The sequence below is a fragment of the Nesoenas mayeri genome (assembly GCF_963082525.1).
Source record: "Nesoenas mayeri genome assembly, chromosome: 17".
Taxonomy (NCBI): domain Eukaryota; kingdom Metazoa; phylum Chordata; class Aves; order Columbiformes; family Columbidae; genus Nesoenas; species Nesoenas mayeri.
In genome coordinates, this window is record NC_137565.1 from 8,598,190 (window position 1) to 8,622,867 (window position 24,678).

The 24,678-nt window shown below is 59.3% G+C and overlaps 3 protein-coding genes across 3 annotated transcripts; 2 read left to right on the top strand and 1 right to left on the bottom strand.

Annotated features, from left to right (window-relative positions):
- Positions 1 to 76: 76 nt before the first annotated feature.
- LOC308046989 (somatomedin-B and thrombospondin type-1 domain-containing protein-like) lies at positions 77 to 3,536 on the top strand. The gene is made up of 6 exons (XM_080355182.1): positions 77 to 569; positions 1,275 to 1,457; positions 1,571 to 1,661; positions 2,404 to 2,577; positions 2,979 to 3,098; positions 3,191 to 3,536. The coding sequence occupies exons 1-5, from the start codon at positions 152 to 154 to the stop codon at positions 3,082 to 3,084; spliced, it is 972 nt and encodes a 323-aa protein (XP_080211308.1). The 5' UTR covers positions 77 to 151; the 3' UTR covers positions 3,085 to 3,098; positions 3,191 to 3,536.
- A 900-nt stretch (positions 3,537 to 4,436) lies between these two features.
- On the bottom strand, positions 4,437 to 17,988 carry LOC308046880 (tRNA (32-2'-O)-methyltransferase regulator THADA-like; the record flags this gene model as incomplete). The annotated part of the gene is made up of 31 exons (XM_080354979.1): positions 4,437 to 4,717; positions 4,814 to 5,019; positions 5,112 to 5,378; positions 5,797 to 5,979; positions 6,191 to 6,429; positions 6,633 to 6,839; positions 6,976 to 7,201; positions 7,335 to 7,574; positions 7,708 to 7,942; positions 8,083 to 8,233; positions 8,507 to 8,707; positions 8,920 to 9,024; positions 9,303 to 9,446; positions 9,993 to 10,147; positions 10,688 to 10,873; positions 11,145 to 11,311; positions 11,550 to 11,710; positions 11,872 to 11,981; positions 12,066 to 12,218; positions 12,304 to 13,000; positions 13,418 to 13,615; positions 14,057 to 14,193; positions 14,492 to 14,576; positions 15,066 to 15,217; positions 15,449 to 15,569; positions 15,740 to 15,862; positions 16,065 to 16,213; positions 16,553 to 16,580; positions 16,840 to 16,926; positions 17,139 to 17,316; positions 17,885 to 17,988. The coding sequence occupies 31 exons, from the start codon at positions 17,986 to 17,988 to the stop codon at positions 4,437 to 4,439; spliced, it is 5,676 nt and encodes a 1,891-aa protein (XP_080211105.1).
- A 4,059-nt stretch (positions 17,989 to 22,047) lies between these two features.
- GSC2 (goosecoid homeobox 2) lies at positions 22,048 to 23,933 on the top strand (the record flags this gene model as incomplete). Its single annotated transcript, XM_080354980.1, has 3 exons — positions 22,048 to 22,351; positions 23,063 to 23,310; positions 23,829 to 23,933. The coding sequence occupies 3 exons, from the start codon at positions 22,048 to 22,050 to the stop codon at positions 23,931 to 23,933; spliced, it is 657 nt and encodes a 218-aa protein (XP_080211106.1).
- Between the last annotated feature and the right edge of the window lie 745 nt (positions 23,934 to 24,678).

A 24,678-nucleotide genomic window follows, 5' to 3' on the forward strand; every position in this document is an offset into this window, starting at 1 on the left:
TGGCACGGGTGGGGATTGGGGATGGGGTCCCTCTCTGCACCCCTGTCTCACTGCGCTCCAAGTCGGAGCCAGCGCTCCTGGGAGAGTGTCAACATCAGCCCAGCAGTGCCCGTTCACAGCTGCTCCAGCAACTGCAGGGTTGTATTGTCCTATGCACAGCGTTTTATTAACCATCCTGGTTAATTTTATTAACTCCACCCTGGCCGTGGAGCAAAGAGCTGGGACGGCAAGGGGCAGTGGAGCAGAAGGGAACGGGCTTTGTCCCCCGCCCAACGCAGGGGCGGTGCGGCTGGGGCTCCCGGCACAGCCCTTGCTCCTCGCCGCGCGATCGCCGTCCCGCAGGGCTGGCGGGGCTGGCAGCATGCGCGGGCTGCTGCTCTGCGGGGGCTGGCTGCTGGCCACCGGCTACCTGGCGGGTGCCGCGGGCGGGTGCTGGCAGCGGTGCTGCCCGGGCAGAAACAACGCCTGCTGGGCCCTGGGCGCCCACCGGGCTCGCTGCTACTGCGACTCGTACTGCCAGAGGACAGGCGACTGCTGCGAGGACTACCGTGCTGCGTGCCGCCGTGCCGGTGAGCGCTGGGCGGGATGGCACTGGCTGGACCCTGTGCCCTGGGGCTGGGGACACCAGCCCGAGCTGATACTTTTGGTGGTGGGTTTTTGCCTTTCTCTGTTAGTCCTGTACTTTGAGCTGTAATGGGATGCGCCTGGGGATGCTGGCTGGGCTGGGTGTGGAGCAATATTGCAATTTTCTACTTTTTCATTACTAAAGTCTGGTTGTTCCCAGTGTAGTAAGAGAGACCATGGCCCCTGCAACAGAGAATAGTAGGTTGATGGTGATACTGTCCTTGCAAGCCTCAGAGCCATCGGTGTGGGTCCTGGGTGGGATGAGCCCCTCATCGCCACTGGCACGGGCAGTGCCTTGCATGGGGACACGGGAACTGGGGTTGACAAACGGGGACAGTGGGTTTGGGGGGTGCAGAGCCAGCCCACCCTGGGGACCCAAACCCAGGCGGGCGCCAGTGACAGCTCCCAGACAATTGCAGCAGTCAGCCCTCCCTAATCTCCAGGGAGATTAGCGGGGCCCCAGCTCAGCGCGATGCAGTGGCGTGGGGATCAAGGCCTGCGGAAGCCCAGCACAATGCCGCTGTGCTGGCGGGGGCTGCGGGAGTCACCCTGGTCCTTCATCCCCTCTCCTCTCCCCTGTGCTGCACCTCCCCTGCTCTCCTCCCGTCCTTCACGCCCCTGAGGCTCTTCCCCTCTCTGTCCCCCGGCAGCGGTGGGCTGCGTGGTGGGGCCCTGGGGGCCGTGGAGCGGGTGCAGCTCCCCGTGCGGGGTGGGCAGCAGGGCCCGCAGCCGCCAGGTCACCGTCCCGCCGCGGCACGGAGGGGAGCCCTGTCCTGACCTCAAGCAGCGCCGCGGCTGCCTGGGGGAGCACCCGACCTGCGGGACGGCCAGAGGTAATGGGGGTCCTGTGGGGATGTCCACCTCCCTTCTGCGTGACCATCCCCACTGCCCAGCCTGGGGTGGCTTTAACCATCCGTGTCCCCCACCCCGGCTGCTTTTGTGCCAGAAGTGGCCAAGATATTACCTGACTCCTTCAGCCGGGACCTCAGGGATCCCTGGCGGAGAACTGAGCTGCTGCTGCGCGAGGAGCCGTCCGGGTAGGTGTGGGGCTGTGGCCCCTCTGCACCTCCCTCCCCAAAGCTGTGACCCCTCTGCACACCCCCCCCCTGCAGCCATGACCCCTTTGTACTCCCATACAAAACCATGGCCCCCTTGTACCGCTTCCTACACCCATGACCACTTCCTACACCCATGGCCCCTTTTCACCCCCCCAAAAACTATGGCACCTTTACACCCCCCCCTTTAGAGCTATGGCCCCTTTGCACCCCCCTAGAGCCGTTACCCTTCCCACCACCAAACCATGATCCCTTTGCACCGCCCCGAAGCTATGAACCCCTTGCTCCCACCAGACGCACAGCCTCAGTGCACCCCTGCACAAAGCCACGGCCCCTTTGCACCCTTCTCCCCACAAGCCATTATCCTTGCTGCCCCCAAACCATGGCCCCTTTGGACCCCTCAAACCCATGAGCCCTTTGCACCCCCATACAAAAACATTGCCCTTTTGCACCCTCTCTTAGAGCTGTGGCCCCTTTTCACCCCCCCAAGCCATTACCCTTCTACGTCCCCTCCCAAACCATGTCCCCTTTGCACCCCTCTAAAACTGTGGCCCCTCTGCACCCCACTAGAGCACCACATTACCCTTCTCACCCCCCTACCATGGCCACTTTTCACCCCCAAACCCATGGCTGCCTTATATCCCACATCCATCAAGAAAACAGCGCAATGTCTACCACACCCTTTTTCCCCCCTATTTTCCCATTTTTCTTCCCCCCTCCCCAGCTCCCCCCTCCCCAGCTACTGCGGCTATTTCCGCCTGACGCAGGTGGGCCCCCCCTGCCTCGGGCAGGCCTGGACCCGCCGCCTGCACCGGGACAAGCGGGTGTGCGTCGAGTGCCAGGGGGACACATCCCACCGCCGTCCCCATTGCACCGGACACGGGCTGCAAGGAGCCAGGTAGGTGGTAATCTAAGTGGGGGGAACATGTCCCCCCCATGGAGGAGCATCTTGCTGTGCCCTGAAGCCACCTTCCTTTTATGTTCTTAATTATAAATATATTTACATATAATACTGATGTTATAATATGCTATAATATTATAGTATGTCATATGTTGTAAGATAATCATATGTACTATAAATCACTAATAGAGAATATAAAAATGAATATATAGAATATTTCAGTTGGAAGGGACCTACGGTGATCATCTAGTCGAACTGCCGGTATGTATTATTATATATAAAACTATAAGTAACTTTTAAAAAATGTATTGTCATTAATTAATTAATATTATTTTTCTTTAATTATTATATGTTTAATTAATAAAAGCACTCCATCTTTCACCGGCTTTCCCTTCCAGGACATTCTGGGTGGCCGCCTCCGTGGCGGGGTGTCAGGGCTCGTGGGTGCAGGAGGGGCTGCAGGAGGGCTGTGTCTGCTCCCCGCCAGCCCTCATCTTCGTGTAGCATCCCCTGGGAAGGTGGGCTGAGTCCCCCATGTCACTGCTCCTTGCTGGGGAGGGGGTGAATGCAATAAAAACTTGGTGTCTTTTATGATTTCACCCTTCTGCAGGCTTGCTGCTGGCCCTTGGAGCTGACCCCCCGCGTTTTTCGTTAAGTATTTTGTTGAAGAATGGGAAGAAAACCCTGCTTATAAAGACTAAAAATAGGGGTATTCCTAAAGTATGGTGATTCATGGTGGAAGAACATCATGCTGAGGTTAAACCTGGGTGAGAAGATGATGCGGCAGTGACATGGGAGGACAATACGATAATGTCACGCTCAGCCGTGACATCATGCCATATGAGGAGGGTGAAGATGGCATCCTCCCTCTGTGTGTTCAGGCCAGCCGGACTGCAGTGAGGCGTTGGGTGAGCCATGAACAGTGGCTGGGCTGTGTGCTGTGGTTTGCAGAGGGAAATTAAATGTGGGCACTCAAAGTCTGCGCGTGGGCAATGACACCAGTGGGTGATGGCAGCATGTTTTTGTACCAGCCGCTCTTGGGCATCAAGATGTCCTTGCAGAGACTGAACTCCCCCAGGAGAGGAATTTCTCCTCCTCAGAGAACCTGTGCTTTGGCTTTGCTGTGCTCATGCTGCCCCTGCAGCGGGTGAGGATGAGGATGGATCGGGGTGCTCTCACACTAAAAACTCTGCTGTCCCCACCAGACCAGCTGGGGCTGCAACACTGCTTTGGGGTCAGCAATACTGGATGTCCCTGCGGTGCAGGACGGGGTGTTTGTGGGGTTGTTTTTGCTTCAGGGTTTGAACCTCCCTGGCTGAGCAGGTGGCTGTTGCTCGTTTTCTGCCCCACAATGTGTTCAGCCCCCAGTTGCCTCCCCCTGCCGCGCCCTCCCCCTCTCCTGCCACCCCTCCTGGGCATGGAAATTAAAAGGCTTCAACACTGGGGATGTTCTTGACCTCTTTATTTGGGATAAAAGCCCAGGTCAGCCATTAGAGAGGAGCCAAAATGTTCGTTAAAAAAAGGTGGTGGGAGTTGAGCAGCACAAGGGGGTGTGAGGGCTCTGGGGTGCACGTCCCCTTCTCCCAACCGGACCCGAGGGCAGGATGCTGTGGGCAGCAGCGCAGGCATGGGCTGAGGTGACACTGCACTGGCGTCCTCGGGATGGAGAGTTACAAAACATCGGGAACGAAGTGAGTGTGTCCCACACGGTAAGTGGGGTTCCCCTGAGTCACAGCACCCAACACACAATCCTGACTGGCAGCCAGAGCATCCAGCAAATGCAGGGACATGGCAATGTGAACCAGGAGCCTCGTGGCTGCTGGGCTCAGCACGATGCCGCTCCATGCCTGGGGCCATCAGGCAGCCCCGGACGGTAGTCTCGGTGGTCCCAGCTCCTCCGGCACATCGCTCTGGCTTGGCGCCGGGGCCAGCCCATGCTGTGCCAGCAGCCCCTGCACCATCACCAGCTCCTGCTCCAGCTCCTGGGCACCACAGCCCAGCCCTGGCACGGCGGCAGCACTGTCCCCCAGCACCCGCAGTGCCCGTGCCACCAGCCGGGCCCTCGCCAGCAGCACATTCACTGCCACGTGCAGCTTGGCACAGCCCAGCGCCTTCATCCCCCCACGGGCAGCAGCCCCTGCAGAGAGAGCAAAGAAAGAACCGTGAGCACAGCTGGGACCCCCAGGCAGCGCTGACATGGGGGATAGGGACACCAGGTTGCCTGTCACGGTACCTTGGCTCCAGCAATGCTTGCAGTACCGCAGGTCACGCAGGACGCCGGGGCCCGCGGCCGCCAGCCAGCGCAGAGCCGAGGCGCGGAGCGGACTGCTGCCAGGTGCCTTCTCCAGGAGCTGCAGCAGGACAGGGAGCAGCTGCTGTGCTAGGATGGCCGGCTCCGCAAAAACGTTGGGTTCATCCTCCTTGTACAAGCTGGTGGCTCTGGAGGGGCAGCCGAGATGCAGGTGAAGCCGAGGGCTGACCCATGACTCCCCCTGCTCCCTCATACCCATCCCAGAGCTCTGGCAACTCACTTGTTGGCCTCCAGCTCTTCCACAATGCCCCTGAGATCTAGGATGGGGAGATGCTGCAGCAGCAAGTCAAAAGTTTTGGAGTGGTCCCCAAACTCTCCCAGGAGGAGCTGCAGGAGGCCCAGGAGTCCGACATTGTCCTGAACGAAGACGCAGCCGTCTCGGAGCGGCTCGCTGGGGTCCTGCCGCAGGAGACTGGTGAAACCTGAGGCTTCATGCCGGACCTCCCGCTCCTCATCTTGCAGAAGGTGAATGCCCACGTTTATCAGCCTGGGGAAAGGGAAGGGAAGGCCACCGTGTTCTGCAGAGCATCCCCTGCCTGCCTGGAGTTGGGGGGAAGGATGAAACCCCACCTAGGGCAATGCTTCCCCAAGGACGTTTCTCATGGGTTGTGAAGGGTACAGCCACCATTCAAGAGCTCACTGCTTGAGAGGGCAGGGACCAGCACAGGGATTGAGGGACCCATCAATGCCATTTATTGCTCATAAGGGACTGGCTGCTTCTACTAAAATTCCACCCATGATTTTTTTGTAGGCTGCGAGCTCTTACCTGTTAGTGATTTTTGAACGAGTGGGCTTTTCTTTAATGCCCTTGTATTGTTTGGAGGGGACGTTGCCTTTTGCAGGGTCAGCCTATTAACCTGCAACAGCCCAGGGCTGTGGGCAGTGCTGCTCCTGCAAGGACTTACCGCAGAGCCACGGGGACGAGCGAGGGACGGGTGTTGTGCAAGGATCGCCGCACCACATCGGCCCCCGCTGTCTGCAGGGAGCGGGCGGCCGCCAGCCGCAGCAGTTCGGACGAAGCAGAGCGGCTGCACTCCTCCAGCGCCCTGCACCATCGCTCGACCAGCGTGCTGTCCTCATCCTCAAACCTGTCGGAGGCCAGGAAAGGAGAAGGCATTCAGTCACACCTTCCATCTCTGTCTAGGGTCCAAATGACACCAGCTTCCCTGAGACAGCAGGACCCAGGTGCAAAGCCAGCTGTGATTTATAGGCAAGAAGCTGTGCTCTGTTTCAGCAAGGACTAAGGAGAAATCTCCTGGAAGGGTCAGGTGGAGAAAGCCAGCAGTGCTAAGGACCTACCAGTGGGTGAGCAGCAGGCTGGTGGCACACAGTGCCTGGAAGAGGAGGTCAGGGCCAGGACATTCAGCCTCCACCATGTGCAGCAGCATCTCCAGACATGCTGCCGAGGAGCCCTGGAGCTTGCGGGAAGCTTCCTGGGACCACGACGAAGGGTCTCTGTAAAGATGCAGCAAAGCCTCAAGGTACAATCTCAGGAATTCTTTGTCCCTTCTCTCTCGCAGCACCGACCCCAAGCTCTCCTAGTTGACAGTGGGAAAGAAGGTACACGATTAGTGGCCTTGGCACCAGAGGCTGGCAGCTCAGCACAACTGGGTGAGCACCCTGCACCCGTGCACCCTCAGCCCGAGGAGCACCGTGCTTCTCGGTGAGCACCTGGGATCCCGTCTGCGTGGTGCATCGGGGACCCTCTCCTTTACTTGGTGACTTCTGAGCTTTATCATACCAGCAATGTCAGCCTGAGAGCCTTCTCCAGCTCCTCACACGTTCCTCCCTCCCTGGTGATCACCCAGCTCAGGACGGCAAGCTGGACGTCAGGGTTTGGCTGCCGGAGGAGCGCACAGACGGCGCTGATGTGTTCAGCACCCGCCAGCCAGGCTGCCTGGCTGCACACAAAATGGGCCATGGTTTGGTAAAGAACGGCCAAGCCCACCTAGAGGAAAACAAAAGCAGGATTCTGCTTCCAACACTTGGCCTCAAGTGGGCTGTGTGCCCCCTGAGTGGGGGTCCCCACCTCCCATCCTCGGCTTCACAGCCACAGCCGTGATCTTCCTGGCAGGCAGCGGTACCTGCGGCTCGGCGCATCCTGGCTTTGCCCCCGGCACGACGCTGCCCAGCTCAGCATTGATGGCATCGTGGATGCTCTGGGCGAAGCTGGGGCTGAAGGATGCGGGCAGGAGGGCAAGGACCTGGAGGAAGGCGGCGCGGACGAGCGGGCAGCGCTGGGCAGGGGTGAGCAGCCAGCCCCGCGCCTCCAGCTGCAGAGCCACGGGGCGCAGCGCCTCAGCCGACAGCCTGCGGAGAGATGCGTGGCCTCACCACAGGGGCCGTGGTGCTCGGGCAGGCACTGCTTTTTGGCCAAAAAGCTGCATCTCAGCAGAGAGTGAGCACAGAGGCCACGGGCAGGGGGATGGCAGGGACCACTCACCCATCAGTGCCCGAGGGGCAGTCCAGCAGCGCCCGCAGCTGCAGCAGGTGCCCGTGGACGGCGTTGTGCGAGCGGACCTGTCCGGGTGCGGTGGGGAGCTGCTGGGACAGCTGCAGGAGGACTCCCTGGCGCTGGGGCAGCGGGACGACTGGCACCAGCGCCTTGGCAGCCATCGCTCGCACGGCATAGATGGGACTCCCTGCCAGCCCCAGCAGTGGCTCCAGGAAGAGAGCAGAGGGCCTGTGGAGCCAAAAGGGCACCATGTGGTGATGCTCCAGCCGGTGCAAATCGCCCTGATAGCCAGGGCCAGCCCCGGTGCTAGAGGACCAGAGGAGCCCTTGGCTGGGGCAGATCATCCCTGCTGTCCCCTCACCTGTCAGGGCCATCAGGGCCAGGCTGCAGCTGGGCCAGGAGGGTGAGGATGGCATGGAGTGCGGGGCGCAGGCACGGCCCACTTTGCGTGGGCTCTGTGGCTGCTCCCAGCTCGCTCAGCAGCACGGCGCCCAGCTGGGGGTGCTGCCCCAGGAAGGCTTGCAGGCTCACCCCCTCTGCCGGGCTGCCCTCCCCACGGCTCCGCTGCTGGCCCAGCAGCCGGGACGTGAGGGCGCCTGCGCAGACAGAGCAGAAAGCAGCATCAGGTCCCATCCACCCACTCCTGACCACCCACACTTCACCCCAGCCAGGCTCCAAACCCCGGGGGCTGCATAAGTTCTGCAGGGCTCTCTTGCCCCTGCCCCTCGGTACTTACTGAAGAGCTGGATGGCCGCGTTCCTCATGGCCCAGCATGGCGAGGCCAAGCCCCGCAGCGCCAGGGCCACCATCGGCGTGGCGTGCCGCAGCAGCGCGCTGCCCAGCCCTGTGCCACGGACCAGCGTCTGCAGCACGTGGAGGGCACACACCTGTAGAGTGCACAGGGCTCAGCGGCCAGGGAGGGAATGGGGTTCTGCACAAAGGGAAGATGGTGGGAAGAGATGGGGGAGCTGAGGGGCCACCAGCTCTTGGGTTCCTGGGATAGGCGAAGCAGTCAGGGCTGCGGCTTTTGGCTCACCCCGAGGTCTCCACACTGGTGCAGCCTCATGCTGGGGTACCTGGCAGGGCTCCCTTTAGGGGACCTTGTGCAGATCATCCTGTCCCCAAACTGGCTCCAGCAGCTCAGTGCCTGCTGTGCTCACCTGCGGGAGGTCGAGGGTCTGGTCCCAGTCCTGCGGCAGGGCCGTGGTGGCCAAGGCCAGCAGCGTCTGGATGCAGCGGGCCAGCAGCGGCCGTGCCTGGGCCGGGTCCTCCCCGCTGACGATGCAGAGGAAGAGCATGGGGAAGCCGGCAGCGCGGCGTGTGATCGAGCTGCTCCGGGGTCCGCTCAGCGCTTCTAAGCCCTGAGGAACAAAACCCACCTGAGCAAATGTCTGAAAATCTGCTGGCTGGAGCTTGTAGCTCCTCTGCAGGGCTAAGGACCAGCTGCACCAACCCTGCACTATGGCATCTCAGCTGCCAGGTGGGTTCTCACCCCAGGGTGCGGGGACACAGAGACAGAGCCCTGGGGCTCCTTGGGGTACAGGGGGAATGTGGGGCAGAATGAGCCTGGTACCTGTTCCAGCATGGTCTGTGGGATGGCCTGCAGCTCTGTGTCCGGGTGGTTCAGCAGAGCAGCACAAAACTTGGTGAAGCCCATGCTGCAGCCCTCCACTGCTCCCTGGGGCAGAACAGCATCAGGGCCCCGTGTGCACCCGTCAACCCCCCCTGCTCCCCAGAATCCTCTTTGCAAAGGGGAAGGAGAAAATGAGAAGACATGATGGTGTGGGGATGTGACAGGGTTTGGCACTGAAATCCCAGCTGGGGGCTTCCAGCCATGCCCCATGTCCTGCCCCACAGCAGACCCTGCCCCACTGTGCTCGCCCTCCTGCACGCTGGCGAGAACCCCTGGAGAGGTGGGCAAGGGGCTGAGCCACCCTGGGTGGGACACGCTCTTACCCAGTGCCGGCACCGCAGCAGGATCTCCTGGAACACCCTTGCGGCCACCTGCAAGGTGGGGAGCGGCAGGAGCGGCTCCGATCCACTGGGCAGCGCCGGGTCCAGCAGAAGCTCAGCCAGGCCCCCCAGGAGCAGCCCTATCTCCTGGGAAGAAGTAGAAGGTCACTGGGACTGACAGAAGGGCTTCCCAATCCCTGTCCTGCCCCACCATCGCTGCCGCAGGGAGGCACAGTGGGTGCTGCTATCAGCCCAGCATGGGCACTTGGTTGCTGAGCCACAAGGCAGCGTGGCTGGTGGGTGCCCGTCAGCACAGGCTCTGCGCACAGCAGTTTCCCAGCCAGCTGTGAGGTGTGTGATGGAGATGGCCTTTTTCCAGGCAACAGGCTGCGGAGGAGAAGCTGTGATGGGCAGCTGCGGGCTGGGGAACCCGGCTCTGCCATAGCTGGGGTGTTAGTGCCTGGGAACCAGCTGGGCTGCATAAGGGCAGGCAGGGAGGTGGTTGCATTCTGCCTGGCAGGGGGTGAGGATGGTCTGCAGCAGCTCTGGGGTAAGGACAGAGATTCCCCTTGTTTGTGCCCAGGGAGGGTGAATGCCGCAAGGGGAGCTGAAGGACCCAGCTGCTGGGCTGGGCGGTGGGTGCCATGCTGGGCCGCCCCTCTCCCTGGTGCCATGGGGTGGGTGCTTGCCTACCTTCACTGACACCCAGCAGCAGGTCAGGATCAGGCTGTGCTCTTCCGACAGCAGGACTGAGTCGTCCTCATCCTCTTCCTCCTGTCCCTGGCCTTTCCCCAGTGCGATGAGGGAGCCGATGGCGTTCCCCATGTCTGCAAATGATGGGGCAGCAGCTGTGAAAGGGAAAAGCCTGGTTCAGTGGGGCAGAAAGAGACTGATGCTACTGGAGGAGACCTGCTGTCCCTATTCAGAGTGCACACAAATGGGAGCAGCTCCTGTCCTGCAATGTGTCCCACTCAGGACTGCGGCTGTGCTTTGCCCCACTGCTCTTTCTGAGCTGTTGCTGCAGGGGCTCTGCCAGCCCCTGCTCTCCCAGCTGCTCCCATTGAGCAAGCGCCTCGCTGCTGCTAGAATGCTTTTCCTCTATTTCTGCTGCTGTTCTCAGCTGAGAAAGGGACCCCAAACCAGGTGCTTGCTGCTCTGCTCCTGTGGTTTGCAGGATCCTCTACCTAACACCTGGAGCATCCCTGCCTGGGTGTCCTGCTTTGGGCCTTACCCCAGGCCAACCTTCCCTGCCCATCCCCACTGCTGTCCCCTGCAGAGTGAGCCCAAAATAAGTGCCTTCCCTGGGGGCTGGGGGCTGCTGGGTCCGGGACAGCTGTGATGGAGGTGTTGGTGCTTCCTGGGGCTGGTCCTCTCAGGGACATGCTCACCTTGTTCATTGGAACCGGGGCCTTGCTGGCTCTGCAGAGCTCCCAGGAGGAGGGAGGTGATGTCTCTCGCTGTGGTCACAAGGTGGGTGAGGAACTCCTGCCAGCTCTGCGCCAACTCTGCTGCCCGCATTGAGGCGGCCACCTCCGGCACCTGGAGCAGACATCTCCGCAGGGCTGCGATGGCTCCTGCATGAACACCCACCTCGGGTCACCCTGGTGGCTGCTGTGGCCCCAGCCTGCAGCTGGAATGGCTCACAGGCACGGAGTGAACAGGGCCCCTAGGTGATGAGCACACTGGGCAGGTGGAGCAGAAATACAGTGAAACTGAGGCAAGGACATGGCACCAGCACTGTGTTGTGGCCTCAGTCCTGCCTGTATGATTCCCTCCTGCTCCAAATTCCCAGGTAGGAGACCTGATGCAGGAGCCGCTTGCTGCCCTGCCAGGCGGGGGACACACCGTGCATGGGTGCAGTGGCTGCTGCCCGCAGCAGGTCCTGGCACGCCACAGCGTACTGGGCTTGCAGCACGTGGAGAAGGTGCTGAGCGAAGCACAGGCCGCGGTTGGGCAGTGTCAGGGATGTTTCAGCCTCCAGCGTCAGGCTCTTCATGGTGCCACTGTCTGACCTGGGGAAAAAGGTAAAGGTTGCTGTGAGGATGAGGGAGTTTTCTGTGCAGTTCTTTCCTCCCCTGGCTCAGGGTCCTGCACGCCAGCCCTCCCAAGCTCCCCTCTGCACGGCCATTTCAAACCCAAGCCAGCACTGCCCTGAGTTGTAAACGCAGCCCCTGGTGAGACACTGGTGCTGCTGATGTGTTCTTGGGGGCTGCTGTGCCACTGTGGGGAGGGGAGGCCAGGAGCTCATACTTCTGCAGAATGGTCTTCATCAGCACAGCTCCGGCTTCCGCCTCCTGCACCCGTGGGCTGCCCAGGGCATCCTGGGCCAGCTGGAACAGAGCCTGGGTGATGGGCTCGGGGAATGTGGGGGGGAAGAAGTGGACGAGCAGCTCTGAGGCCAAGTCTCTGATCTGTCAAGACAGGAGAGGTGGGGGGAATTGGGACAAAAGATGGATGGGAAAACAGGTGGGGCAGGGCAGGAGGGCAAGCCCACCATGTGGAAAGGCCACCACCCTTCCCTTCTGAGCCCACTTGGGCCCAGGTAGGCAGCTTTATGTCCATTAAGGCTCACCTCATTAGTGCTGTCCTGCAAGCAGCTCAGCAGTGCCAACAAATTGGGCCGGGAGAAGAAGTCCCAACAGCCGGTCTGCCTGGCATAGCTCAGCAGCGTGGCCATGGTCCCTGCAGTGGGGACACAGGGCAGTGGGACGGGGGAGCACCCCTGCAGCTGAGGGGTGATGCTCTGAGTGGGCTGCCCGTACTCACGTGGGGGCTGCCCCTTCTTCCTCGTGGGGCTCCAGGTGTCTGTACAGGTCTCCAAAACCGCAGCCAGGAGGAGCAGAGCTGTCTTCTTCCTCTGGTAGTTGGAGGCTGGGCTGAGCGAGGCGATGCTGAGCTGCACCAGCCACTCCACAAAGCCTGTGGGCAGATAGCAATGCCAGGCTGGGCATCCAAGTCTGAATCCCCCGGGGCCGCAGTGGAGGTGCTGGGGTGGCCAACTCACCTACTGCTTGGGCGAGCTGCCCTTCTCCCCGGCTCGGCTGGGCACCCTGGGGCGCCTTCCCGCGCAGCTGTGCCAGCGAGCTGTCCCGCAGCCGCACCAGCGCCTTCCGCACCGCTGCCTGCAGCAGCTGCCGGAACGAGGAGGAGTCGCAGTTGAGGTTGAGGGGCAGGAACTCCCGCAGCAGCCGCACCTCAGTGTTCGAGAGGGGCCGGTTGGTGCTGGGGCTGCAGCAGAGGAGCCCCAGTGCTGCCAGCCGAATCCCCTCCTCGCGGGCGCCCAGGCAGCAGCAGAGCCGCTCCAGCACCTCGTCCTGTAGCGGCAGAGCCCCCAACACACTCTGCTGTGCCTTCAGCAGTGAGATCCAAGCCCGGAGTGAGGCCGTGTCCTGGCCACCAAACTGGGCGGCCAGTGGTGCCTGGGCAGCTGGCAGCTGCCGCAGGGTCCAGGCGAGGAGGTGGTTGGTGACATTGCTCTGCAGGATGGGCAGAGGGGAGCGGAGTCCCTGGGAGAGCAGGGGCAGCCAGTGCAGCGCCCATCGCTCTGCCAGAGCCGTCCCAGCTCCCTGCTGCCCGTCCTGCCCCTCGGCACACTGCTGCCGCACCAGCGCCCTATAGACCTCGGTGGCTGCGGGACACAGGTGGTTGGTGGAGAGGCAACTCAGGAGGTGCTGCGGCAGGTCCGGGTAGGTGTCCAGCACCTGGGAGAAAGGCAGATGTCCCCCTCATCAGGGTCTTTTCCAATCTAAACGACTCTATGATCTCGCTGCCAGACCGAAGGCTGTGTATGGCAGGGGACAGCTCTGGGAACAGACCACACTGTGGTCACCCATGACACTAAGCATCTCTGGTACCCCAAACAGCTTTTGGTGGGCACCAACAGGCAAAGCTGCCTCCCTGCTGGGAGTCCCTGGGGATGCATTGCTGCTGCCGCAGGTCACTCCCTGACCAGGGATACTCTCCCTTGGGACATGCTGAAACAGCCCTGTGGCTGGGAAGCTGCCCACCCACATGGCTGAGCTGGGCAGGGGAAGGTGACAGGCAGCAGACAGAGGCTGTGCCACCCCAGCAGCAGTGCCAGCCAGGACCGAGCCTCCCTGTCCCCCCGCGTTCCCTACCTGCTGGCTGCCCACGTAGGGAACAACGGCACACAGGGGCACGTATCTGGCTTTGATTTGCCATGGCATTGAGACCACCCTCTGCAGCATCTGTTGATAGAGGGGTCTCTCATGGTCCTGGAAGTGCTGGCACTCGAGGTGGTAGATCTCCAGGAGCAGTCGGAAGGAGCTGTGGATGAACTCGGACACCCCTTCCACCTGTGGGGAGAAGGACAGTGAGCAGGAGCAGCTAAGGCGGGCTCCCCGGCATGTCTCGCTGCTTCAGAAAAGACCTTTTGCTTTCCCGTGGCTGTGCAGTTTCCGCACTGGCTGGTAACCCCAGGGTTAGGAACTGGGGATGTGGAGATGGCAAACGGGGAGCCAGCAGGTGTGGACTGGCTGGGACTGCACCCATGGGTGCTGTGTGGGAGGGCAGAGCACTGAGACAGGGTTCTGGAGAGGCCACTTGTGACCAGTGTCCTGGTCTCAGCAGCACAGGTGGCCCTGCCAGCAGGCAGGTGCAGGCAAGGGGGTTGTATTTGGCTGATGGAGCTGAAACAGGCAGGGGTGTGCTGTGGGCAGGGGAGCAGCAGCTGAGCCAGGCAAAGGAAGGGCTGTTTCTGGCTGCCGTGGTGTGGGTTTTCAGCACCCTAGCCTTACCGGCATCTCAGCATTGTCCCACATCAGCTGGGTGAGTTGCCGGAGCAGCTCGGTGTCCTGGTCCAGGACGCGGGTCCCCGTCAGGCGCCAGACGGCGGGCAGGCTGTCCCGCAGGCGCTGCAGCCACAGGGCACAGGCTGCAAGGGCAGAGAGCAGCGCTGCAGCCCTCACTCCAGACTCGCCTGCAGCAGAGCCAGTGCGGGCTGCTGGGCCTGAGGACCCTGTGTGCAAGGGGAGTGGTTTCCCCATTAGGTACACAAGAGCGTTCGTGTCCACTGGGCTGCAGCAGAAATTAATAGCATTTTCCAAACAGCTACCAAGATACAGAAAAGCATCTTCCCTGGGAGAAGATGAAATGCCACAGGGGCTCGGTGCATCATGAGCACAGTGAACCTTTCAAACCTCCCCATGGCAGCAGAGGTCATCGTCTCCTACCTTGGAAGCAGTAGTAGTGGCAGTCCTTATGCTCCTTGGTCAGGGCACACACAGCAGGAAAGACCATGTCCAGCAGCAGGCAGGCCTGCGGGAGCACAGCAGGTGGAGGCTTCCCCACCACGAGACAGGCAAGGAGAGCAATGCCTGGGGTTTTTTCTGCTCTTACAGCAGCTTATTGCTAGTTTTTGCTCCCTGTCCAGAAGCCCTCAGCTCTTGAGGGCTCAGGAAATGCTGGAGTTGGGCAGAGCTGGAGGCTGCAGTTGGTCATGTACAGCCCTGGGTTGATGCTGTGGTAGCACAGGGCAAACATTGCTGCCAGTTTGCTTGTGCAGAGGCTACTTTTGGCACCTCCTGTCTTCTTGCCATGCCCAGGAGAGGGAAACCCCCACTCAGATGTCTTTGGAAAAAGCAGGCTCCTGGCTAACACGCCATGTCCAGCAGGATGCGTGAAGCTGCTGGTGCAGAGCAGTGCAGCCTGGCTACATCCCCTAGGGACCACAGCCCCCGCTGGCGGCTGCCAGCCCTGTGCAAGGGGTTCCCCACATCCCAGGCTGTTGAGTTTGTGCTCTCCTACCTTGTGGGTGAAGCTCTCCAGCTGGCAGCTGAGGATGTCTGTCTTGCAGCACGTCAGCAAACCTCTGGTGAGCACCAGTTTCCCCAGCCCATCTGTCTCCAGAGTCGGGGGGGCCTCCACCACCAGCTCCCCAAACTTCAGTTCCCCTGCACCTGGCAGAAAGATGGGTTTCAAATGCTGCTCCGAGAGCTCATCCCAGAGTGACTACATGAGGTGGCCGGTGGCAGCTGCAGCTCCTGGACACCAAGAGCGGGACACAGCAGCAGAGTCTGGCTTGGAGTGCTGCTGAGTGGCACCGGCCTCTGTCCCCTCGCACCCAAACATGTCTGTTCCCACTCTCCCCTGTGCCAGAGGCCATTTCTGGCTTGTGATGGAGCACGCACCTCGGTCGGGCAGCTGGCAGAGGGCCAGCACGGCGCTGGCCCCGCGCTCGGGCTGCGGGGCTGTGTTCACCAGCATGCTCAGGGCTGTGCCCACCAGCAGCCGCGTGTCCTTGTTCAGGGCCTGGAGTCACAAGGGGGAAAAGGCACGGCTCAAAATGACATTAGAAAACCAGACCCCATTTAACCCTCCCTCTATGATCACGCAGGAAAATACGCAGGGTCCCTCAGACACCCCAGATTCTGGGGCTGCCTGGGACAGGATGCCCCGTTCCTCTCCGGGGCCATACACACCTTTCCCCAGGCCACCTCCAGCAGCAGCCCCAGGAGGTTCTGCAGGGCTTCACTCTTCCCCTCCGTGCTCCACACTAGGGGGGCCACGTCCTTCGGCAGTGCCTGGAAGAGCTGGAGGCACGCCTGGGGGAGCAGAAGGGACGGGGACCTCAGGGATGGCTGTCAGCATCCCTCTGCTCTCAAAAAGCAGTTCTTCCCCATTCAACATGGCACCATGTGCCTCATCCTTCCTGGACATCGCTGCCAGTGCCCGGCCGGGACTCTAGCAGGTCCCTGTCCTTGCAGGGACCAATCCTTTCCCTCTCCTCCGAAATTCGGCTCTTACCCTGACAGCCAGGTAGCCCCACATGCCGCTAGGCGTGGGCTGGCTGTGCAGCACCCAGTGCAAGGTGGTGGCCAGGCGCTGCAGCAGCGGGGCCAGGTTCTGCCGCCAGTGCTGCCGGCCCAGGCTGCTCTCCTCCACGAACATGCACACTGCGGGCAAGGGGACAGCGTCAGTCCCTGGCTCTCCTAGCACCGTGCCCGCAGCTGGCCCTGCCACTGGTTAAACCAAAGGCTGAGCTGCTAGTAAGTGGGGTAAGAACAGGGCTGGGATGCAGGGGATGCTTTGGCTTGTCTGGCTTCCAGCCACCCTGGACAGGTGGGCAGTCATTGGGTGCTGCTGGGACCTCTGCAGAAATCCCATGGATCCAGCTGATCCCTGCTCCCCCTCCCACAAGTGCAGAGGACTCGGTGTGGGTGGGCAGGGGGTGTCCCATGCATTGGTGATGTGGGCCAGAAGAAGCGCCAAGAGGGGAAGGAGCAGAGACTGACCTGACTGGAGGTCCCCAGGAGACAGGACCTGCAGGGGCAGAAACACAGTTTCTCCTGACACACTGGGGCTCAGTGCATTGTGCAGGAGGGTCCTGCCTGTGCCAGAAGCTGTCCCAGCAATGAGCAAAGGGTTGGTCTGATGGGCAGCCATGTGTGACCAGCTGCAAACACGGGTGAGCCCCCAACATGGTGGGAAGAGAAGCACAGGACCCCAGGAAGCCCATACCAGGAGGTCCCTGTCACAAATGGGCTCCAGCCAAGCCCCCGTACAACTGCAGCGCTCTCACCTCTCCCTGCGGTGCCAGGCTGGCCAGCAGTGCGCCCACCTCCTGGGCCAGGAGGGCTTCCTTCCCCACCGCCAGCTGGGTCACGATCTGCCAAGAGACACCTCCAGTCAGACTGTCTGCCCAGGTTCCCGAGAGACACCAGCTGTGCTGAGCTTTTAGGGCAGCTCTGCAGCATCACTGCGGCCCCTTTGCCCACAAGGATGCACCACACCAGGGCTGTGCCGGCAGAGCTGGCACCATCACTTCACTTGTGGCTAATACAGCTCTGAATGTGCAGCCCAGCCGGCTGTGTTACGGACCTGTTCTAGTTTCTGGAAGGAGCTGGAGCTGCCAGTTGCCTCCATCTGGAAAGCCAGGACACAGCGGAGCAGGGGCCGTGCCTCCGCCTCACCCAGTGCCTGCAGAGCATCACTCAGCGCCCGCGACAGCAGCAGAGCCTCCTCCAGGTGCTTGTCTTTGCATCTCTTGGCAGTGCTCCTAAAACAAATGGCGACGGGGGTGAGAACTGCCTGGCTCCATGGGGTTTGGTGTGGGGGGAGGGGAATACCCCTGGGGACTGGGGTGGGGGTGCCTGAGCTCAATGTGGATTGGGGTAGGGGTGCCCCAGCTTGATAGGGGTTAGGGTTGGAGTGCCCCAGCTTGTGATGTTCCTCTCTCCCAACTGCACTCAGCATTGCACAGCTGGGGGCAGAGGGAGGAACTCCTCAAACCTCAGAATCTGCAACCCAGCCCGTTCTGGCAAACACAAGCCCTTGGTGAGGCATTGGGGCAGGAGGACCCGAAAAATCCTAAAAGCTGCTGCCCTGCCGCTGCAGAGCAGGCTGGAAGGGAACGGAGACAAGCAGCAGTGGCTCAGTCCCCTTGCCGGGTACCGGGTCGAGTCTCCCTCCCTCCCACACCTCGGGGGACCCGCGCCGGGTACCCGCGCCCGGGGGCTGTCGAGATCCGCCCCGGGCGATGCTCGGGGGCTCCGCACCGGGGGATTCCCGGGGGACCCGCTCCTTGGGGGTATCGGGGTCCCCCCGCCCAGGGCCCTTCCTCTTACCCCGCAAACTGCTGCAGGCAGCGCAGGCAGGAGAGCACGGGCTGGGCGATGCCCGTCGCCCCGTAGAAGGCGGCGCAGGCCCGCGCCTCCCGCTCCGCTCCCATGGCCGGGGCCGCCGCCACCATAGAGCTCGGCCGCGCTTCCGCGGGCTCAGCGCCCCCCCCTAGCGGTGCCCCCCGACCAGCCGGCAGCTCCGGGGATGGGGGGTGTACCGGGAGCGTCGGTCGTGCTGGAGGCTGCGGGAGAACGGGAGCCAGGAGCGAACGCCGGGCAGGGACGCTCCCCTTCTCCACCAGCACACGACGCTACATCCACAGCAGGTTGCAAATTAACTATTAAAATCCAACATCATCTGAAGCTGTTTCTATAGGGGGAGAGCGAGAGAGACCCCCACGAGGGCTGAAAACCGGGGAGCTGGTGCACAGGAGCAGGCTGGCGCTGTCTGCAGCTGCGATGCTCGCTCTAAGAGCTGTGAAATACAAAGTTAAATGCTTCAGAGTGAAACGGTTGTCTCTCTCCATCGTGCCTGACTGCACCAGCGGAGGTTTGGTCCCTGCAGCCTTCCTGCTATGCCATGGGCACCACCCCTCTTAGCCAGCGCCCCTAATATTACCAGTAACAGCCAGCGGAGGGACTCCGCTTCTTCCTGCAGAATGGAATGGCCTTTGGAGAGAGAAACAGATTTATTACAGCACTTGATGTTAATTATCATCAAATCCAAATCATTTTATTTGGGTTCTTTTTGTCAGTTGCCACAGAATTGCACTATTTCAACAGGAACAATTTTAAGATGACATTTAAAGGTCCCTTCTGACCCAAACCATTCTATCAGTCTATGAATTCTGTGTCTTTACTGAAGTAGTTATGACTCCCAGCTAACACATCACACTGAACCTCATCCAGCAGCTATCAAGAAAGTGCTCCTGGCTGGTTTTGACCTTGAAGGATTGTTTTTCCCTGGGGCTGTTTCTCACAGTGGCACAGGGGCGAGCGATGGATATTGGCCACTTGGGCAAGGCGATGACACGGGCAGTGCAGGAGAACAGGGCTAGGATGGGCCCGTGTCTGTGCTGAGTGACCAGGAGGATGCTGAGATGCGGCTCCCTGGGTGACCGCTGTGCTTGGGGATAGAGACACCCCAGCCTGCAGTTTCTGACAACATTTGCCAGCAGTGAGCATCTTTGTTCTGCTTTAAAATTAACACGGGTGCCCAAATCCAACCACAAGTCCAGGTTTGCTCTGCCTGCTGCCAATATCAACCAATGAAACAGCCTGGGACGTACCCCAGGTAACGCAGAGCAGTGCAGGAGGACGCTCACATCCCTTGGACCTTCTCCTCTGCTCCCTGAGCATCACGGCCACCCCACATGGGTTATGAGGAACCAGGGAAAGTGCTGCCAAACCGGAGCTTCCATGGGTGCCAGCGGCCAGGCAGGGGCAAGGCGAGGGAGGGTGCTCCTGTGATTTAGGGTCTCTGAGGCTCACATCCCCATCCCCTTATCTCCCTGCAGAAGGGAGGGGCAGCGGAGGGAGGGGGGGATTTTTTCTGGTTTCACCATAGGAAGGATTTTCAAACCCTATAAATTCACTTTTGAGAAACGAATGGCTAAAGCAGATTAACCTTTTTGCTAATCCTCTATAATGGCTTTGGAATCTCCTTAACCAATAAGAAAATGATAAGAGCCTGTTTCTTTTCTTTTTATCTATATCTATATTGTCCTCCCTTGTCTGTGTTTTTTTTCTTTCTTGTTTTATTTTCCTTTCCTTTTCTAATATGAAATAGCCCAGCGATCCTATCTCTTGGAGGCTCAGTAAACAGAACATCAATAATCCCTTTCCTTTATTCCTCCCTGGTAACAGGGTGCAGAGAAGTGTCTGCCGATTGGGATTTGATTACCAGCAGCTATCAAAAGTCTCTTTGTAAGATCTGGGTCCTAAATCCCATAATTCTTTGATAAAAGAAGTATTACCAGTCCATTTTCTGAAGTGAAAGGTACGGGAGGAATGAAAGAAAGCAATCAGCAGAGATCCTAATAGGCTAAGTGCATGTGCGGTGGGAAGGCAGGGACGAGCAGGGGAGGCCAGGGAAAGGCGTCCTTTGTTAAGGATGGGGAAGGAGAATTAATCCGCTTCGGTCCTATGATTATTATAGCTGAAAGAGGAAAGGGTCAGATTCTGTGCCTGCCCACCCCATGTCCCAGCTCACCTGCGCTGCGGTCCCTCTGGACTGGCACAGTGTGGGGCGCAAAATCTGGTCCCACATCCACCTCCTGTGTCAGCATTTGGGTATGTGAATAAAAGCTGGGAGCAGTTTGCGATGATCCCTGGTGTTTGTGCATCCCCAGTGCCTCTCTGGAACGCTGATGCCTTGGCAGGGCAGCAGAGAACATGTCCAGACTGGGTCACTACAAAGGTATCTTCCTCTCAAACCTACAGCAAATAAGTGAAGATTCATAGAACATGGTCATAATTTCTGTTATGCCATCAGCATAGCTGAAATGAGAGGCAAATAAAGGGATGAAAGAAAAAAATAGTGGTTTGGTTTTAAGTAAGATTTTACAGAGCTTTGAGGGTCAGAGGTAGTGAGGCTACGGGACATCTCTTCTTGGCTTTAAGAGAGCAGCTGGGTGAGCATGGGCAGGCAGAACGGAGAAAAGACAAGGGACTGAGAGGAGCTCTCCTGGAGATGGGCTCACCTTTCCGCATGATGCCATCAGGGTTGATGGGCTGTTCTCTATCAAACCATGAGGTGCCAGGACGCCCTTTGGTTCCACAGCACTCACCTGTGTGTCCCTTTGGTGTTGCACAAGTGGGACTGGAGTCTTCTCCACCCTGCAAAGAAACACCAAGCAGGAGAGCGTTCCCTGCGTGAACTCCCGAAGCCTCGATACCCAGCTTGGCTTAAACCACTGGAAAACTTGGGTTTACACTTTCCTAAGCAACTTGAGCTCAACCCCAGGTTCTCTGTTTTAATCCCAGCTACTCATTTCAGTTATAGACTCAAGACAGAAGATGTCCTCTCTTGTCCCACGGATCGCACCTGCCAGGCCTTGCTGCCAGGCGTCCCCTGCCATCCCATGTCACTGCTCTGGGATGCAGTTTCTCTTGCTGGACAGAAGTTGGGAACTGGACTGACAAAGCTTTGGGGACACCTGGATGCCCCAGGGAGCCGTCCTGGCTGCTCTGGGCTCGGAGACCAGCTCCTGCCCAGGCTGCCCGCACGTGGGCAACACTCCTGCACGTCCCAACGCAAGCAGGGGTACGGCTCAGCTGGACAGGAGGTGGCTGCATGCCGCTAAGCTAAGCCACAGAACTGCCACGAGCTGCCAGTAATCTAATTTATTAAGGACTTTGAATCCTTGCAAAGAGTATGCTGGATACATGCAAAACATCTGCATTATCACCGTGATTAGGGCAGTGGAGGTGGGGGAAAGGGGAAGGAGAAAAAACACAATTTCTCTGCTTTCAGCAGGAAATAAATCAACTTTCACAGAGAGTTCTGGCACAGCCAGAGGCTGTGCTATCATTAAAAATGATTTTTTATTAAGCTGAACTCTCTCCTCTCTTATATTGTATGATATGACAGCTCTCTTTTGATGGGAAAGCTTTCATTTGGCCAGAGAAAGGGATAATTTGCTTCTTTTAAGGAGCTAATCCTCTGGTCCATTTCTGGGCTGGGAACAGCTATCCTCCCCCTTCCCTGGATCGGAGGCGGCAGCACAATGGAGATCATAACCACCTCAAATCTACACCCGAGATGGAGAAATCAGATTTCCTTCTCCAGTCATTTTTGTGGGATTAGCTAAATCTTAGATCCACACTAACCCTTCACAAAGCTGCCAAGATTAGTTAGAATTTATTTTATTCACAGGGGGGTTTACGGTTTTCTTTCCAAAGGGATTATATCTCTCTCTATATATATGTTTAGGGTGGCTGCAGTCATAAAGCAGCTAGGTTAGAGGCAGAGAAAGTGGATGTATTTATAAAATAAAAACTCGGCTGCACGAATGACAGTCACTTGAAACTCCAAGACAAAGCAGCGATCCTGGATGACTTCGTCGGTCCATTTTAAAAGCTACGTAAGCTGTCTTCTTCCTTGCGAGACCTCACTCCAGAGCTGACCCTGCTCAGCCTGAGCTGCCCGTTCCTGCAGCTGGCAAACGATGTCTTCAGAGCCGGTGTCTGACGCCGACGCCAGCAGGAGAGGCCTCAAGAAACCATATTCCTTCAGCATCGAGGACATCCTCTCCAGCCCAGCAGAGACAAGTCCCCAGGTCCTGGTCCCGCTGTGCCTGCGGGGCATCTTGGACTGCGCGCCCAAGGGGCTGTGTGAGCTGGAGAGCATCCCGGCCAGCTCCCTGCAGGAGGAGGAGGAGGAGGAAGAAGAGCTGGAAGGGACAGGCTGCAGCTGCTGCTGCTGTTCCCACACGAGCGCCCGTTCCCTGCAGGACTCGCCGAGTTGGCTGGGTGAGTGTTTGGGTTTGATTCACAGTTCGGGGCTCATGGAGGGGCTGGTGCAAGCACTGGAGAGGGGGGAAACCTGGGCATTGAGTGACAATATAGCACCTGTCCTGCCACCATGGTGGCCTCAGACCCCAGCTCCAGCAAGCTGAGCTCCGATTTCAGCGTGGCTCTCAAGACTCTTACCTGCTATGCTACCAGGGGTTCAAAAGCAGCAGGTGTTATTTATTGCTGGATACTATTGTTTTAGTGTAAAACACTTCAGGGGATGGTGCTTCCAGAGGTGAAGTTCTCTATGGAGCGTAGGGCTCCAAAGTCACATTGTCCATGCGTAGACCTGTGCCTGTGCTCCCTGATGGCCCCGGGCAACCCCACTGGTCCTTCAGGGGAAAAACAAACAAACAAAAGTAGCAAACTCTTAAAAATATAGTTCAAGAGCATAATGAAAGTTCAGAAATCCTCCATGCCAGGACTGAAACACAGCTCCTTGCCGGGCTGTGAGTTTCCAGCTATTTTCTGGAGCTGGCCATTGTGCAACCATCAAGTAAACAAGGAAAAGCCAGCCAGTGCTCCCCGCCTGCACACCCCTCCCAAAGAGATGCCATAAGCCCTTCTCTGGCTTGCACATTGATCACACGTGCAACTCGTGCCTGAACTGCCCTGAGCAAGATGGGGTTTCAGTCCCTCACCCCTAACGCTGCCGCTCTCCCCTTGCAGACGCCCGGTTCCCCTGGCCCATGTGGCTTCTCCACTCGGCTGTTAGGGTCTGCAAGGGTCCCCAGGGGAACCCGAGCGAGCAGCAGACTTTCCATCAGCTCCAGCGCCGGACGCGCCGGCACCGCACCATCTTCACCGAGGACCAGCTGCAGGCCCTGGAGACGCTTTTCCATCAGAACCAGTACCCGGACGTCATCACCCGCGAGCACCTGGCAAACCGCATCCACCTGAAGGAGGAGAGGGTGGAGGTGAGATCCTGCAGCCCCCTCGAGAGCACACAGTGGGACATTGCGCTGACTATTCCGGGAGCTGCAGACCCAGGGCCTCATTTTAAAAAAACATTATTGGGTATTTCACAAAGCACAGTTTAGGTTGGCAAGCGATGGAACAGTGTAAAATAGTTCTGCTGGGCTTTGTTCTGGCATCCAGTCTTGTAAACTCACACACTCCATCTCTCCTCAATTCACCTATATAAACACACAGGCACACGCAATTCTGCCCATGCCCTGCCCTCACGTGTAGATTCTTTATTTATGTGATCTGTGTGACTTGAATTTGGGGCCTCCCAGGTCCCTTGTGCGCTTTTACATGTCTGTGAGCAGGATGCCAGGGAGGGACTAATTATATATTGTATCACTTTTATATCAAGAAATGTATTGCGGCATCCTAAAACTTGTACTCTACACTCCATCAGTTTAACTGCCTGCCCCCTTCATATAACACATGAAACACCAGGGTCGTTCTTTTCTTGTTTTGCACTTTCTAGGTTTGGTTTAAAAATCGACGGGCCAAGTGGCGGCACCAGAAGAGGGCATCTGCTTCAGCGCTGCTCCTCCAAGGCACCAAGAAGCCCCCCGAGGAGCGCTGTTAGTGCTCATAAGCTGCGTCTCAGCAGACAAACACCAAGAGCACCCATCTCCTGTAGCTGGCGGGTTCCGCGGGGCGGGAACCCAAAGAGCTAATGATGCAAAAGGGAATCTCTGTGATTCCCAGAGGAGGAGGAGAGGTAAAGGCAGACATGGTACTTTCACGTCCCAGTTTCTCTTACAAACCCAGTTCACGTGGCAAGCAGCTCACCACGCGTGACCCCCAGGTGCTGCAGCAGAACCCGCCGCCCACAGCCCGCGGGGACAGAGCCGTGCGGGGATACGTGTGCGCCTGGGGACAACGGGAGCCTGCCCTGCTCGTCTGTGCTCCGTGCAGGTGGCGTCTGTGCTTGTTCTACCGCTGTAGATTTGCAAAATACCCCGCAAATTAATGTTTGCTATTTCCAGCAGCTCGGTGGCATCTGGAGTGGTTTCTGGGGGTGGGTTCGCTGACCGGCAGGTTGCGGTGGTGGCTCCCGCAGCGCCGCCCCGCGCTGTGCCGGGCAGGCGGCCCGAGCGCGGACAAACACAGACCGCGGTCTGCAACGCAGCGAGATCAATAAACCCGCGGGCTGTTCCCGGGGAGCCCCGGGGGTGCCGGGGGACAGGCCCAACGCCCCGCGGCTGCCCCCACGTCGGCCCCGCGGTGGCGCCGCGGGCACGGAGCGGGACCGCGCGGGGCCTCCCGCCGCCAGGGGGCGCGCTGGCCGCCGCGCGCACGGATCCGTGCGTCTCTCTCGGGAGGGGGGG

What these genes read in the sequence shown, in the direction of transcription:
- LOC308046989 (XM_080355182.1), top strand. Translation starts at nt 152, where the DNA reads ATGCACAGCGTTTTATTAACCATCCTGGTTAATTTTATTAACTCCACC. An exon ending in TGCTGCGTGCCGCCGTGCCG is followed by an intron (nt 570 to 1,274) that starts GTGAGCGCTGGG and finishes GTCCCCCGGCAG; the next exon opens with CGGTGGGCTGCGTGGTGGGG. An exon ending in GACCTGCGGGACGGCCAGAG is followed by an intron (nt 1,458 to 1,570) that starts GTAATGGGGGTC and finishes CTTTTGTGCCAG; the next exon opens with AAGTGGCCAAGATATTACCT.